At 45.6% G+C, this 12,236-nt stretch overlaps 1 protein-coding gene across 7 annotated transcripts in view; it reads right to left on the minus strand.

Moving 5' to 3' along the window:
- Positions 1–4,028: 4,028 nt before the first annotated feature.
- The window catches only part of Pde4b (phosphodiesterase 4B), a 526,060-nt gene continuing 517,852 nt past the window's right edge, over positions 4,029–12,236 (minus strand). For all 7 annotated transcript variants that reach the window (XM_063258980.1, XM_063259006.1, XM_063258986.1 and 4 more), the window contains 4 exons: positions 10,346–10,500; positions 10,124–10,246; positions 9,264–9,446; positions 4,029–6,293 (listed from right to left, as the gene is read on the minus strand). In XM_063258980.1, coding sequence (XP_063115050.1) covers positions 5,928–6,293; positions 9,264–9,446; positions 10,124–10,246; positions 10,346–10,500 — 827 coding nt within the window. In that variant the 3' untranslated portion in view covers positions 4,029–5,927. The remainder of the gene's footprint in view (positions 6,294–9,263; positions 9,447–10,123; positions 10,247–10,345; positions 10,501–12,236) is intronic.

Genomic DNA, 12,236 nt, shown 5'->3' on the forward strand with positions numbered 1-12,236 from the left:
ACCCTTTCCTGTACTTAACAAGGAAAATTGAAATATAAAACACATCACTATCAAAGATGTAGAACATAGATGCTGGAGGGGAGGTAGTCAATGAGCTATCAGGAAAATATTTTAGGTCAAAAATACTAACAACCAATACTAACAACCAATGATATGAGCATTTAAATTATGTCATTTAGTCATCTTAGTGGGTATCAGTATTACTAATAAGTCTCATTTTCTGTATGCTTGCAATGAGCCAGGCCTTGTGCATAAGTTAGCTCTGTCTTCCTAAATAACCTTTGGCTATGGATCTCTTTTCTCCTTTTTCAGAAAAGGAAACCAAGCAAGCACTTGCTGGAGATGGAATTTACCAACAGGTCAGGCTGACACCCGATACTCTACTGTCTCCTTTCACATAAAATGTTACAGGAAAGGATCATTCTGCTTTAAGATTCAAGAATGGAGGAGACCAGTGGTCCTGTGGAAGGCCTTGTTTGTCTGTAAGCATCCTATGCCTCGTCCAGGTGAGGCAGTGAGTGCCCTCTAAGGAATAGCATCTTGGAATGTGGACCCATGCTCGGAACAAGAGAAGGCAAGGATCAGACTGTGCCCTAAAATGACTGAACGATCATGCTTGATTTGGAGTCACTGATCCTACCATTAACAGTTTAACAAGCTCTGGATAACTGGATCTGTGTGCTTATGTTAAAAGTGGCTGAAGAAACTATAATATAGAAGGTGTGATCATGAAATATGAAAATGAGTTTTTTTTTTAAAAAAATTAATTTTAGTAAAAAAATCTGTTGCCACTAGTCCTCCTCAAAATACTCCACTTTGGTCAAACATGCTTGTCCTATCTTTTTTGCCATTTGAGGAAACAGCTGTGGAAGTCCCCTTTCGTGAAGGTCTTCAGTAGTGCTGTTGTAGCAGCCTCAATGTTCTGAATCCATTCAAAATGGGTACTCGCAGGATTATGTTGACTCTGGAGAAGAATCAGACCCCTGTGATGTTCCATCCTATGTATATGGTGGATGTGGTCACTCCGTAATGCTAGACAGGAATTGCTGTAAAGGTTTTGAGTGGATTCAGGACATCAAGGCAGCCAGGGCAACTCAACTAAAAACCCCCAGGAAAGAGGGCTCCAGAGCTGCTTCAGAAAGCAGCAAGAAGGACGGGATAAGTGTGTTCAAAGCAGGAGAATTATGAGGGCAATTTTTGACAATGTGTCTTTCACCATAATATTTTGTTTTTAGAAAAATTCAAACACACACTGTATTTTGGCCAGTCCTTGTACAAAATATGCTATTTCTAGTTGTGTATTTGTAAACATTTGCTAATGCATACTCCAGACTAGGCCCTAGTGTCACTATTTCACAGCATTACTTTGTTTGATTTCTGTGATAATCTTAGGATGTAAATGCATTATTGCTACCTCTATTTCACAGAAGTGAGAGCTGAGGACCACAGAGATCATATGTCCTTTCCCAAGGTCACAGTCAAAATCTATGAAAGTTCGGCTCTTATATTCAGTGGGAACAAGAAATTACCTGAGGAATTATATATATTATTAGGCTACAGATAAAAAAGAATAAACCAGAGAAATTACTCTAAGGGAATGCAATTTGATTCCATTGTAAACATCTAACAGTTGGCATTATTTCAAATGGTACTATTGCCTTCTCTCTCTGGATGTTTTCAATCACACATGTTTTCAGTGGGTTTCCATAGCATGGAAAGAGGGCAGTCAATATGTTTCCAGGTCTCCTCCCAATTCCACGAGCTAATCATTATCAACATAGTCATCTACTGGCAGATGGGTAGGCAAGTATTTACCTTCTGGAATGTTGAGATACATGTAGAAAAATCTCTGTCAGCTAGAACTTAATTTCAAGAACACTACATCAAAATGTGTTGCTGAAGAATTCTTTTTCAAAGTCAGAAGGCAATTTTTCAAAATTATTTAATATTCACAAATCCCTCTACTCTTGAATACATGCATCTGGACAGCAAAGGTTTAGCCACTACCTATTGTACGTAATCCTGTAGCTGATTTTGTATCCAGCTCTCTATTGTTAGTTCGCTTACTGATGAAAAAAGTTTCCACTCAAAAACTTAAGTGATTTTCTCATATCCCATGGCTTAGAAAGAGTTAGGAAAAGCCTGGAACATCGGTCTGTCAGCCACATTTTCCTCGGTCCCGTGACTTCTACTCCTTTTCCAAGAAAACTACGCAGGTGGACGCATTTCACAAGCAATTTCAATGAAGAGGGTTTCTGCCTGTCTTCTGGAGCCATCCACTGGCTGGCATTGCAGGGTAGTACACTTCCACTTAGCTACCGCAGAGTGCTTGCTAGTGAGAGACACAAAAGTTAGAACAAATGCAAACCATTGTTTTCACTCTGGGAGGGCGTCAGGGTTGCGTAGGGAGAGCAATCTGGAGATAGAGGGAGAAAAGCTACGAGTGGAATCTCCCAGGGTACAGATTGCTCTCGTCTTCCTGTTAGTTGTGGCTACGCTGTCACCAGCATTCAGATTTATCAACACACATGTGAGTGTCAACTGTCCCAAGTATGACACTAGGAGCAGGGAATGAAAGAAACAATGGGGCCCCTGACCCCAGGCAACACAGTTGGTTTAGATGCCTGAGTTCTGGCCTTTCTCAGACTTCTACCTAGGAAACTGGTGAAACTGTGGGTCCCATTTTACCTGGAGGTGAGGTGAGAACTAAATGAGAAAGATAAAATAAGAAAGAATCCAACATGCTATGCAAGATAGTTATATGGAGCTCGCCAACACAGGGCACAAGATGATAGCCTGAAGACTGCTGGGGAAAGAAAGCACATGGCTTTGGTTCAGAAGCAGTGGTTCTTGGCTGCAATTGCATGTGACAATTACCTGTGACTGTTCTTAAAATCTAATGCCCAAGGCTCTATCCAAGGCCTCCAGTCAGAAATCTGGGGAGGAGAACGGGACAAAACAACAGTGTTTTTTAAAAATGCTAATTTTTCACTTGATTCTCCTTTGCAGCAAAGGTTAAAAACCCCTTCTCAGGAGAAAGCACCCGTGCAAATACTTATAAATACATATAGCTGCAGTGCTGATGAAAGTCAGGTTTATAGCTCTGACAACACACTCACTTTCACCAAGCAGGAAAGCTCAGAGATGGTGAGCTCCTATCAAAAACTGGGGATGGTGGAAAATCCTAGGGGAGTCACCTCTGTGACCAAGGGACGGCTGTTCCTGCAGCGCTGGCTCCCTGCCGCTTGTCTTCCCAGAGAAACAGCAATTTCTGTGCACACTGATGGAATTCCGGTAATAGAGACCTTTGCTGCTTCACAGATCACTTCCCGGAACCACTCACTAATTCTCATTTGGGACCTTCTCTGCCCCCCTCACACACGCACAGGCAGACACACACACGCACACACGCACGCGCACGCATGCACACACACACACACACACACACACACACACAAAGCATTTCTAACGATAACTTTTTTTTGTAATTGATGGTTTGAATATCTCAACAAAATATTTAAGTATTTTATTTATAGTACTTACACAGTTCTTTCCAGGAAGAACAGTGTAAGCCTCATATCAGCAAAAGACCCCACCAATCACTGTGAGGAGCAAGGGCCTCCTCCCTGCCCTGTGGACTGCAGTCTTTGTGTGTCCAGTGGGTCTGTGGACCTCCAACAGCCCGAACATGCGGGGACACTGGTTCATGTTCCTAGGACTCCCAGCCAAGACGAGGGTGCCCTTCATTTCTCTGGTAGTGAGCCTCTTCCCACCCTTAAAGAGCTAGACGACGTTGCGAGGTGAGCAAAATGGTTTTGGTTCACTGCTTTTTCTCCTGGCACCACTGAGCAGGTGTAAGCAGTGCTAAGAGAAAAGAGAAATGCTCCAAGCGACCGGACGCGTTGGGAAGATTCTGCAACCTCAGCTGGGCACAGTTTCATTTTCTTGGTGGGGGCAACAGGGGAACGGAGAAAGAAAGTCTGCTTTCGTATGCCAGAACTGGACGCCAAATGACTGGGCCTGCAGGCTAATCTAATCATGCTCCATTTATTCACCTCATATAAAAGCCTCTTAAGAATGCATTTGCACAATATATAACAATAGTACTGTAACATACATGGCGAGAAACTCTGGGAAACAATAGGATGTCCACCTGGAACAGTGTAGTGCTGACGGACAGACAGACGACCCGCTGGCCATGCGTGCTTGTGCCATTTCTGTAGCTACTGCGTCACAACGCTGAACCGAAGCATGGAACTTATTTTACAAACTGAAACAACACCAGGAAAAGACCTAACAGGAGTTAGCAGAAGAAGCTTCACATTTGCATAATTTACTATATCAGTTCACATTTTATTATGAAAATTCACATTGTTTTTATTATTTTCTTCCATAGTGAATGGGAACGCGACATTCCCGCGGGATAGCAGGCAGGAGGCTAGCTCTGCGGAAGTCAGTAGTTTGGGGACAACCGGAAGAATCTTTTGTGAGCAAATGTAGTGTTGCTTTTTGGAACCGAACTCCTAATTAGAGTAGAACCCAGTTATAACCCAACTCCTGTGTACACAGATTTAGATAAAACAAGGCTAAAAACTGTGGCCCTTTGCCCCTACCCCTATCAAACTATACAAAAGTAAAAGCTCAGTATAAACCATTTTGTATCTAATGTGAGAATCCTGTTCGCAAAACTGGTTCATAAAGGGTTGGAGCAACTCAGGCAGGGAAAGGGCCAGGTCTGGGGTCCCTGGCCCCTTCCTTGTCCTGACTGCCCAGGGAGGGGCCGTACATCTCTCTGAAGCGATGCCTGGGTTATATAATACACAATACAAAACATTCCAAGAAAAGGTCGCAACTCTTAGGCAGAGTCTTTACACAAATTTAACACCACCATTGGCAGGCAATGTTAGATATATAAATTAATAACTTACAAAACATTACAGTATATACATTAAGTAATAAATACACGGTTATCAATGGGAATGGAGGTGTTAGCGTGAGAGGCAGTGCAAGAAAAAAAGGGGCAGATCCCCCGGAAACGGCTGGGAGTGGGGAGAGGGAGAGGTCGGGTCCGCGACTCTTGGGGTCAGGCCTGAACAGAGAGGTCGCTGTGCCTGTCTGAGGCTACACAAGGGCCTCGTCCTGCCCCAGTGTGTTTCACTTTTTTTTCCTCTTCCTAGCACAAACAGTGAGACCTCGAGAGGCAAAGAACTGTTTGAAGCAAACAAACAGAGCTAAGTCACCAGGGCCACCGTGAGCCAGATGGGACAAACGGGGAAGTAGAATGTGGTTCAAAGTGTGTGTCTTTGTCTGTTTGCAAAAGTTAATGGTAGGAAAGCGAAAGATATTGCCCAAGAAAGAAGGAAGACTATTTTTCTTTCTTTTCTTTTTTCTCTCCCAGAAAGAGTAAAAAAAAAAGTGTCTATTGACTTTGAATGCTTATCAGTGTAGAAGTTGGTACTAAATGCTAGGTGTTTCAACAAGCATTTTCAAGACATGAAAATGTTTTACAAAAAAGGCACACAGGTCGGCAGACAAGGGGACAGTGAGCAGATTTATCCATGAAGGTATTAGTCAGTGAGTTCAGCCACCAGTCGGGCAGCGCCCGAGACTTTAGTGCAGAGAAATCTCTCAGTTTTGTGTCTTCCGTGTTCAAGCTTTTTGGTTGTGACCGGAACTGCCCTGTGCTACACAGAACCAACCCTCAGCTCCCTGCCGAGCTCACAGGCCGGGCAAGTCACCCAGTCAGTCAACCGCGGGTTTCCTGAGCTGCTGTTTGCTCCTCGGCCTTGCGTTCTGGCCCCAAACTTCAGTGACCGGAAAGGCCAGTGGCCTCTGTCCCATGCAGGCCTCGTCCCATGGTGGGCAGGTCCTACCCACAGCTTGCATGCTCCTCAAGGGTGGGGTGTCCTTCCCCCCGGGGAGGGAGATTAGGTGTCAGTTGGGGACTTGTCCTCTGTCGCGGTGTCCACATCGCTCTCGCCCAGCGGATCCTCACTTTCTGGATCGATCACACAAAGCGTCTTGGTGCTGCTGAAGTAGCCGTGGCCCTCCCCGTCCTTCTCGCGTCCTTCTGAGTCCTCCTCCTCCAAGGTCAGTTCGAATTGAAACTTCTCCATCAGGCCCTGGCAGTCCCGGCTCCTCTCTTCCAGTGGCGGAGAGGGGCTCTGGGGAATCATGCTCTGGTACCAGTTCCTATTGTCCTCTAGTGTGTCCAGAATGTCCTGGGCATCTGGCTGGACCAGGTCGGCCCAGGTCTCCCACAATGGGTGGACGATGTAGTCGATGAAACCAACCTGGAGAAAAACAAGATTATTTTTCTGTTATTGCAATGGGTCGATGAAGACCAAGCCGCCAGTGGTGGCGGTTTGCATGCTAGGAGAAGTCACAGCACCCAGCAATCAATACTAAACGATTTATTTATCTGAGCACTTACTATGTAATCAGCCCTGCACTGGATATGATATACAACATGATTCTTATCCCCCAGACTAAGTGCTGTCTTCCAGGAACTGAATTTCACTGAAGCTACATTGGATTATTTATTTATTTTTCTTTCTTTCTCTCTTTTTGCATTCCTAGGATTTGAATTAAGGGCCTTAGCATTGAACTACATCTCTAGTCCTTTTAACTAATTGAGACCTTGCTAAATCACCAAGTTGTCCAGACTGGCCTGACACTTTTGATTCTCCTGCCTCTTAGAGCAGGACATGAGAGGTATGAGCCCCTGCTCCTGACTGAGGTGAAATTTCTTGCAGAAGTCACAGAACTAATGTGTCTGATTCCTGAGCCCGCGTCCCCTTGCTAACCGCACACTGCCTTTCCTTCTATCTGTGCCAGATAAGAAGTCTGGGAGTGACTTCGTCAGCCTCAGATTGTGTGAGTCACTCTCTGAACAAGGAAGCCCCAGGTCTAAACTGAGTCAACATTCTTTCCCTGATGACTTTAAAATATGCCATTGTGACAAAGTGGCCAGAGCTGGACCCGGTCCACTCTGGAATCGCACATTCTGGGCGATGCTCGCCGCTGTAGAGAAATTGGATAAGACACTCGAAAAGAATTCAAGCCCTAAACAAACAGATATCCCCTCTGTGGACAGGCCAGCGATTGCTCAGCATCCACCGGGCCACAGTCATTTCCATCCGAAGGAGGAAAATAAAAACAATGAAGCGGTTCCTTTCGCTGGGGTTTCAGGGAATAAGCCCGAGGCACATGGCTTTGTCACGGTTGACAGGGGCTGCTGTGTGTATCCTGGTGTGGCCTCCTGCTGACCCCCATTGTCGGACAAACAGGAAACCAGTGCTGCGAGGGGCAGGTAGACAGGGGGAGTGGAATTCCCCGGTCTGGGTCTTGGGCTGAGAGAAGCTGGGCTGGGTGGGACTCAGGGCACATGGGCAAGGCCCCCACGGGACACTAGACCTCAGAGAGCTATCTTTCCATTCCCCTGGAAAATTTCCTCTATTTGACATTTTGATATTTAACCAGTCATTTAATACTGCCATATTGTGCTCCGGTCAACACTTTGGTCATATGTGACAACTTTATGTAAAACTATGTACTTAAATGTGTGAGTGAGAAAAAAGAGAAGAGGAAGGGAGGAGAAGGGAGGAGAGGGGTGGTGAAGGGAGGGCAAGGGAGGGAGAGAAAAGAGGGACAGAGAGAGACTGAGATTGATTTTTCTCTTGCCCTGAAGCTGGGGCATCTCTGATCTACACTGGCTATCAGAAGTTAACTGTGGAATGATTCAGATATTTCTCTTGTGTCTGCCCCCCTCCTTTTCTCTCTTGTTCATTCCTTTATGTGTGTTTAATGTGTTTGGGGACGATTTTCAAGGTGTTTTCTAGGAATCAGAAATGATCCCAAGGCGAAGAGAAGACTGAGCCAGCTGGACACGGCACAGTCCTTTCCTTTCTTCATTTTGCTTCTGCTGAGAAATGCTCGGGAATTTTTGGAAGGGTCACCCCACTTACTTCCTAGGTCCTGGCTGAGAGAACCCTGCAAATCCTAACAACACCTAATCCAGAGCTCTGTGGGCAGATAAATCAGAGCCAGCTCAGCAGAGTCCATCTGCGGGAACCCTGGACTGGGCAGTGCTGTCACGGGCCGCCTGTCCATCACAACTGAGCGGGGAGATCTTTGGGGAGAAGGCAGCTGGGTAACACAGCAGCTGCTGAGCAGGACCTAGAGGACCGTGTCTTTCCTGGACCCTGGCCAAACCCCTGTTTTCTTCATCTCGCGCGACAGTGCACAGAAAGCCATGACGAGCACTGTGCAAACGAAGCATTGCTGCTACTGAGCAAAGACGCTCTCTTCACTCATACCGGGGCCCACTTAAACCCCATATGGTACTGCCATCGGCCCTGATTAATTTAATGTTATCTTACATTGTTATAGCATGAGGCTTTAGATAATTTTCATGGATGCTACACTCAGATTTTAAGAAGCAACAAAAATGAATTTTGAGGGAACTATACATTGATAGTACAAATATATGCAAATTTGGGGTTTGCAGGTATTTGGGGAATGAGGCTAGACACAAGGAAACAAAAAGCTCCCAAGTGTTTTGAGTTAAAGACTGGACAGATGTCTGTATTCAGTCACATCACCTGTGGTTTGGACTATTCAGTGTCCTAAAAAATACCCTTTCAGTGAGCACTAAGGCCTGTGCAGAGGCAGCGGCAAGGATACCTCCAGCTGGTTCATACCCTGCAGCAGCTGGTGTCTGGGGCTTTGCTGCAGCCTTAGAACGGTTTCTCTTGTCTTCAGAAACACACAGAATTTGGACATAAGCAGTAAACACCAGGTACAGGATGTTCCCCTCGGAAGGGCTCAGTGACAGGGCTTGCAGTACCTCTGGGGGTGGTGGCAGGATACCTGGTGATGGCCAGAGGGCCACAGAGGAGTGCTCGGGACAAGGGTGAGGGGCTGCGATCCGGGTGAGCACAGAGCTGGGTGAAAGGGAAGGAGGAGACGGCAGTGCTCCAACACCGGCTGACTGCTGAGTCAGGGCTGATTATCTAAACAGAGCACAGACCCACAGTCCAAACACTGATGCTTTGTGATGACCGCCTAATCCCCACCCCACGAGGCTGAGCACAGTGGATGGGGCAGCGGAGGCCCACACCTCACAGACTTAACCCGCAGTTGCTCCTTAACCGACTCATCCACACACGTACACACTGTTAGAGGAACCAGACCAAGCACCCCAGTTCCACAGTCAGGAGTGCTCACTGGAACCCTGATAAATCACACTTTGGACACAGTACCTGGGACTTTTCCACAGAAGCAGTGTGTTTATCACACATGGGGCTGATCTCCATTCCTCTCTCCCGTTCTTTGTCTCCTTGCTGGAAAAACTCCTCCATGATGCGGTCCGTCCACTGCCGATACAGTTCCAAGGACTTGGTGGGGTTGCTCAGGTCCGCACAGTGTACCATGTTGCGAAGGACCTGGAGTCGTCAAGTTTTGGAAAGCCCGTAAAGATCAAGTGTAAACACTACCAGAACATCCTGTCCCTCTTATAGTCCAGCGCAAAACTCAGGGACTTTTTAGTTGCCAGTTAATTACGACACACATATCCCATGGGGCAGATTTATAGCGGTTTAGAGACTCTGGCCATTTACCATTCAAGGTCCCCTCAGGGAGTACGCACCTTGGTAGACTGACAGCCTTGGAATTTAAATACTAGAGGGAATGTCGGAGGTTAAATGCTGCTATCATTGCCTTTCCTCCGTTTGGAAAGAATGCAAGGAATTACTAAAAGTAGCTGGCTTCTTGGTCTCCATTTACAGGAAGGAAACACCAGGTGATGGCAATTTGTAGAACCAAAACAGACCTTGCAAACTTCAAATTGGAGGGATAGGTGCTCAAACATCAGTGCGGGGCCAACATCATGTATGCCCCACTAGGAGTAGCTTTTGCAATTTAAGTTTGGAACTAAACAATTCAATAAATAGCTATGTTTTTTCTCACCAATTAGAGAAGCTCACATGTCCATTGCCCTAAGTTTGTTCTTAAAATAAGCCCCAAGCTGTTACAGGAGCCTAGGACACGCAACTAACTGAATTTGCGCTTTTCAAAATGTCACTTGGTTTGTGCTATGGTGACGCAATGTTTGGTTAAATACCTGAATGCGATCTGTGTAGTTGTCCAGGAGGAGAACTCCTGAACTTGCGACTTTCTTCGTTTCCACCATGGTTTTCAGGTCTGCCAGCAGGCTCATATGTTTGGACATATCAGTTGCTAACACCTTGGGAAAATAACAAAAATGAGAGCTTTTTGGTAAATCCAGCCTCTAGGAAAGCATGACAGATGTGGGGCATGCAGGGCGGTGAGGCTGGGGTCTCACCATGTCAATCACCATCTTCCTGAGCGTCTGACGCTGCTTCTTGGTGAGATTCTGGAAGATGTCACAGTGTTCCTCTTGCAGCAGCTTGAAACCCACAGCAAGGTGATGGTTTTCCAGCACAGATTCATCATTGTACATCAAAGCAAGTTCTGAATCTAATAAACGAGAAAACATGGCAACTTCAGAAAAGACAGAGCAAGAACCATGGGCCTCAAACACTGGCGTTACCTTGGTGTACAATCAAATCTAGCTCTGTACAAGGGGCTCCGGCCATAGGGTCTGCCTCTTGGTAGAAATAGTTTGTAAGCAAAACACAAAAATGCTTCTAGCAGATACTGAGGCTTCTGCTTTCTCTTCGGCTAGAAGAATTTTGCCTCTCACAGACCTTTCTCTGGTTTTACAATGTGGGAAGAAACTGAAAGTATGTAAAACCACCCGCAAGCAACTAAATCATATTTTTATCTCAGCTTATAATTACCCTCATGTCTTCATACATTTTGTGCTTCAGAAAAGAATGAAACCAAAATACAACTGAACTTTATCTTGTACATTAAGATTTTCAAACTGAGTTCACTTTTATCTACGCTCCCTCAAATTTGGTCATTGTAAGCTTCTGATTTTCAAAGAGGATAACAACTTTGAGTAAATTTTTGCTTTATTTAAATAATGTAGCTTTTTGAAACTTTCTATAAATATGACAACTGGATACTCATAATTTTTTGACAATCCTGACACTGAACTTCTTGTCTTTTATTTCTCTATGCCAGAAATTGTGATAGGCAGGTACCCGTAGGTACCTTGACACCATCACCAAGCACCATGACAGTGCTTGGAAATACAGCCATCAAATCCACACAATCACATTTTCTTTTAATCAAGATGACAGTTAAGTATGGCAATGTGCTCTTAGCTTAAGAGGTGTCATCTGTGTAGCATTCCTGTAAGAGGGTGCTTGGAGTTATGGCCCTCAGAAAGGGTGGTAGGCTCTTGGGAGCTATCGAGGACTCTATTCTGCTCACTCTCTGCAGTTTGCATAACCATGGGCATACAAGTAGGCTTTATATGTTTATGTCTGTAGCAGAAATATTCCTTTCCTGAAGGAAGCTAATTGATCAGCCTGGGTTCATCCTTGGCAGCACGTTAAGTCAGTTGATGTAACCCACACAGGCCAATGGCTGCCCAAACTGTGTTCTTTCAATAGAAGAACGATATTCTTTAAAACAGTGCACTCTCAATTTAAATGACTCACATTCTGATGATAAAGGACCAGGGCTGACAACAAAGGTTCTTTCCTACAGCAAACATCATTCCAATGCAACTGTCAGCACTTGGTGTCAATCACGACCACACAGTACAGCTGCTCTTCTCAGGGGGAGAAGTACGGAGATTTTCCCCACGTACACAATGACAGTGCATTTTCTTAGTAAGAAAATCAAACGTGAGCAAGACAAATCTCTGAGGATGGCTTGGTGGCTGAGGGCTACCCCATTCCTGGGGGCTGCTAGGTCATCTTCCTGCCAGGCCAGTCCACAACAAACCCACGCTGTTGGGAGAGAATGTGTGGAACCTTCCATGGTTTTAGCTCCTGCACTGGAGGAATCCCGTTCCACTGCATGTTGGGGGACCTTATTGATGTTCAAAGGTTCCCTTGCTGAAGTCCAGCACCTGTGGCTGCTTCCCCAGCAGAGACAGAGACACCAGCAGAGCCCTGTGTGGTGTGAAAGAGCCCTGTGTAAAACCCAAAGTCATTGGCACGTTATTGCCAAGACTGGCTCCTTGCCTCACTACACAATTCCAAATCTGTTATTCCTCCCTTCCATGTCCCATTTGCCAAACTTTGAGTACTTTTCATGGTTTCCTACTGGCCCTCTTCAAGGTCTCCATGCAGCTC

This window comes from Cavia porcellus, unplaced genomic scaffold, assembly GCF_034190915.1.
Source record: "Cavia porcellus strain 051 isolate PalLab524CR breed Dunkin Hartley unplaced genomic scaffold, mCavPor4.1 scaffold_1, whole genome shotgun sequence".
Taxonomy (NCBI): Eukaryota; Metazoa; Chordata; class Mammalia; order Rodentia; family Caviidae; genus Cavia; species Cavia porcellus.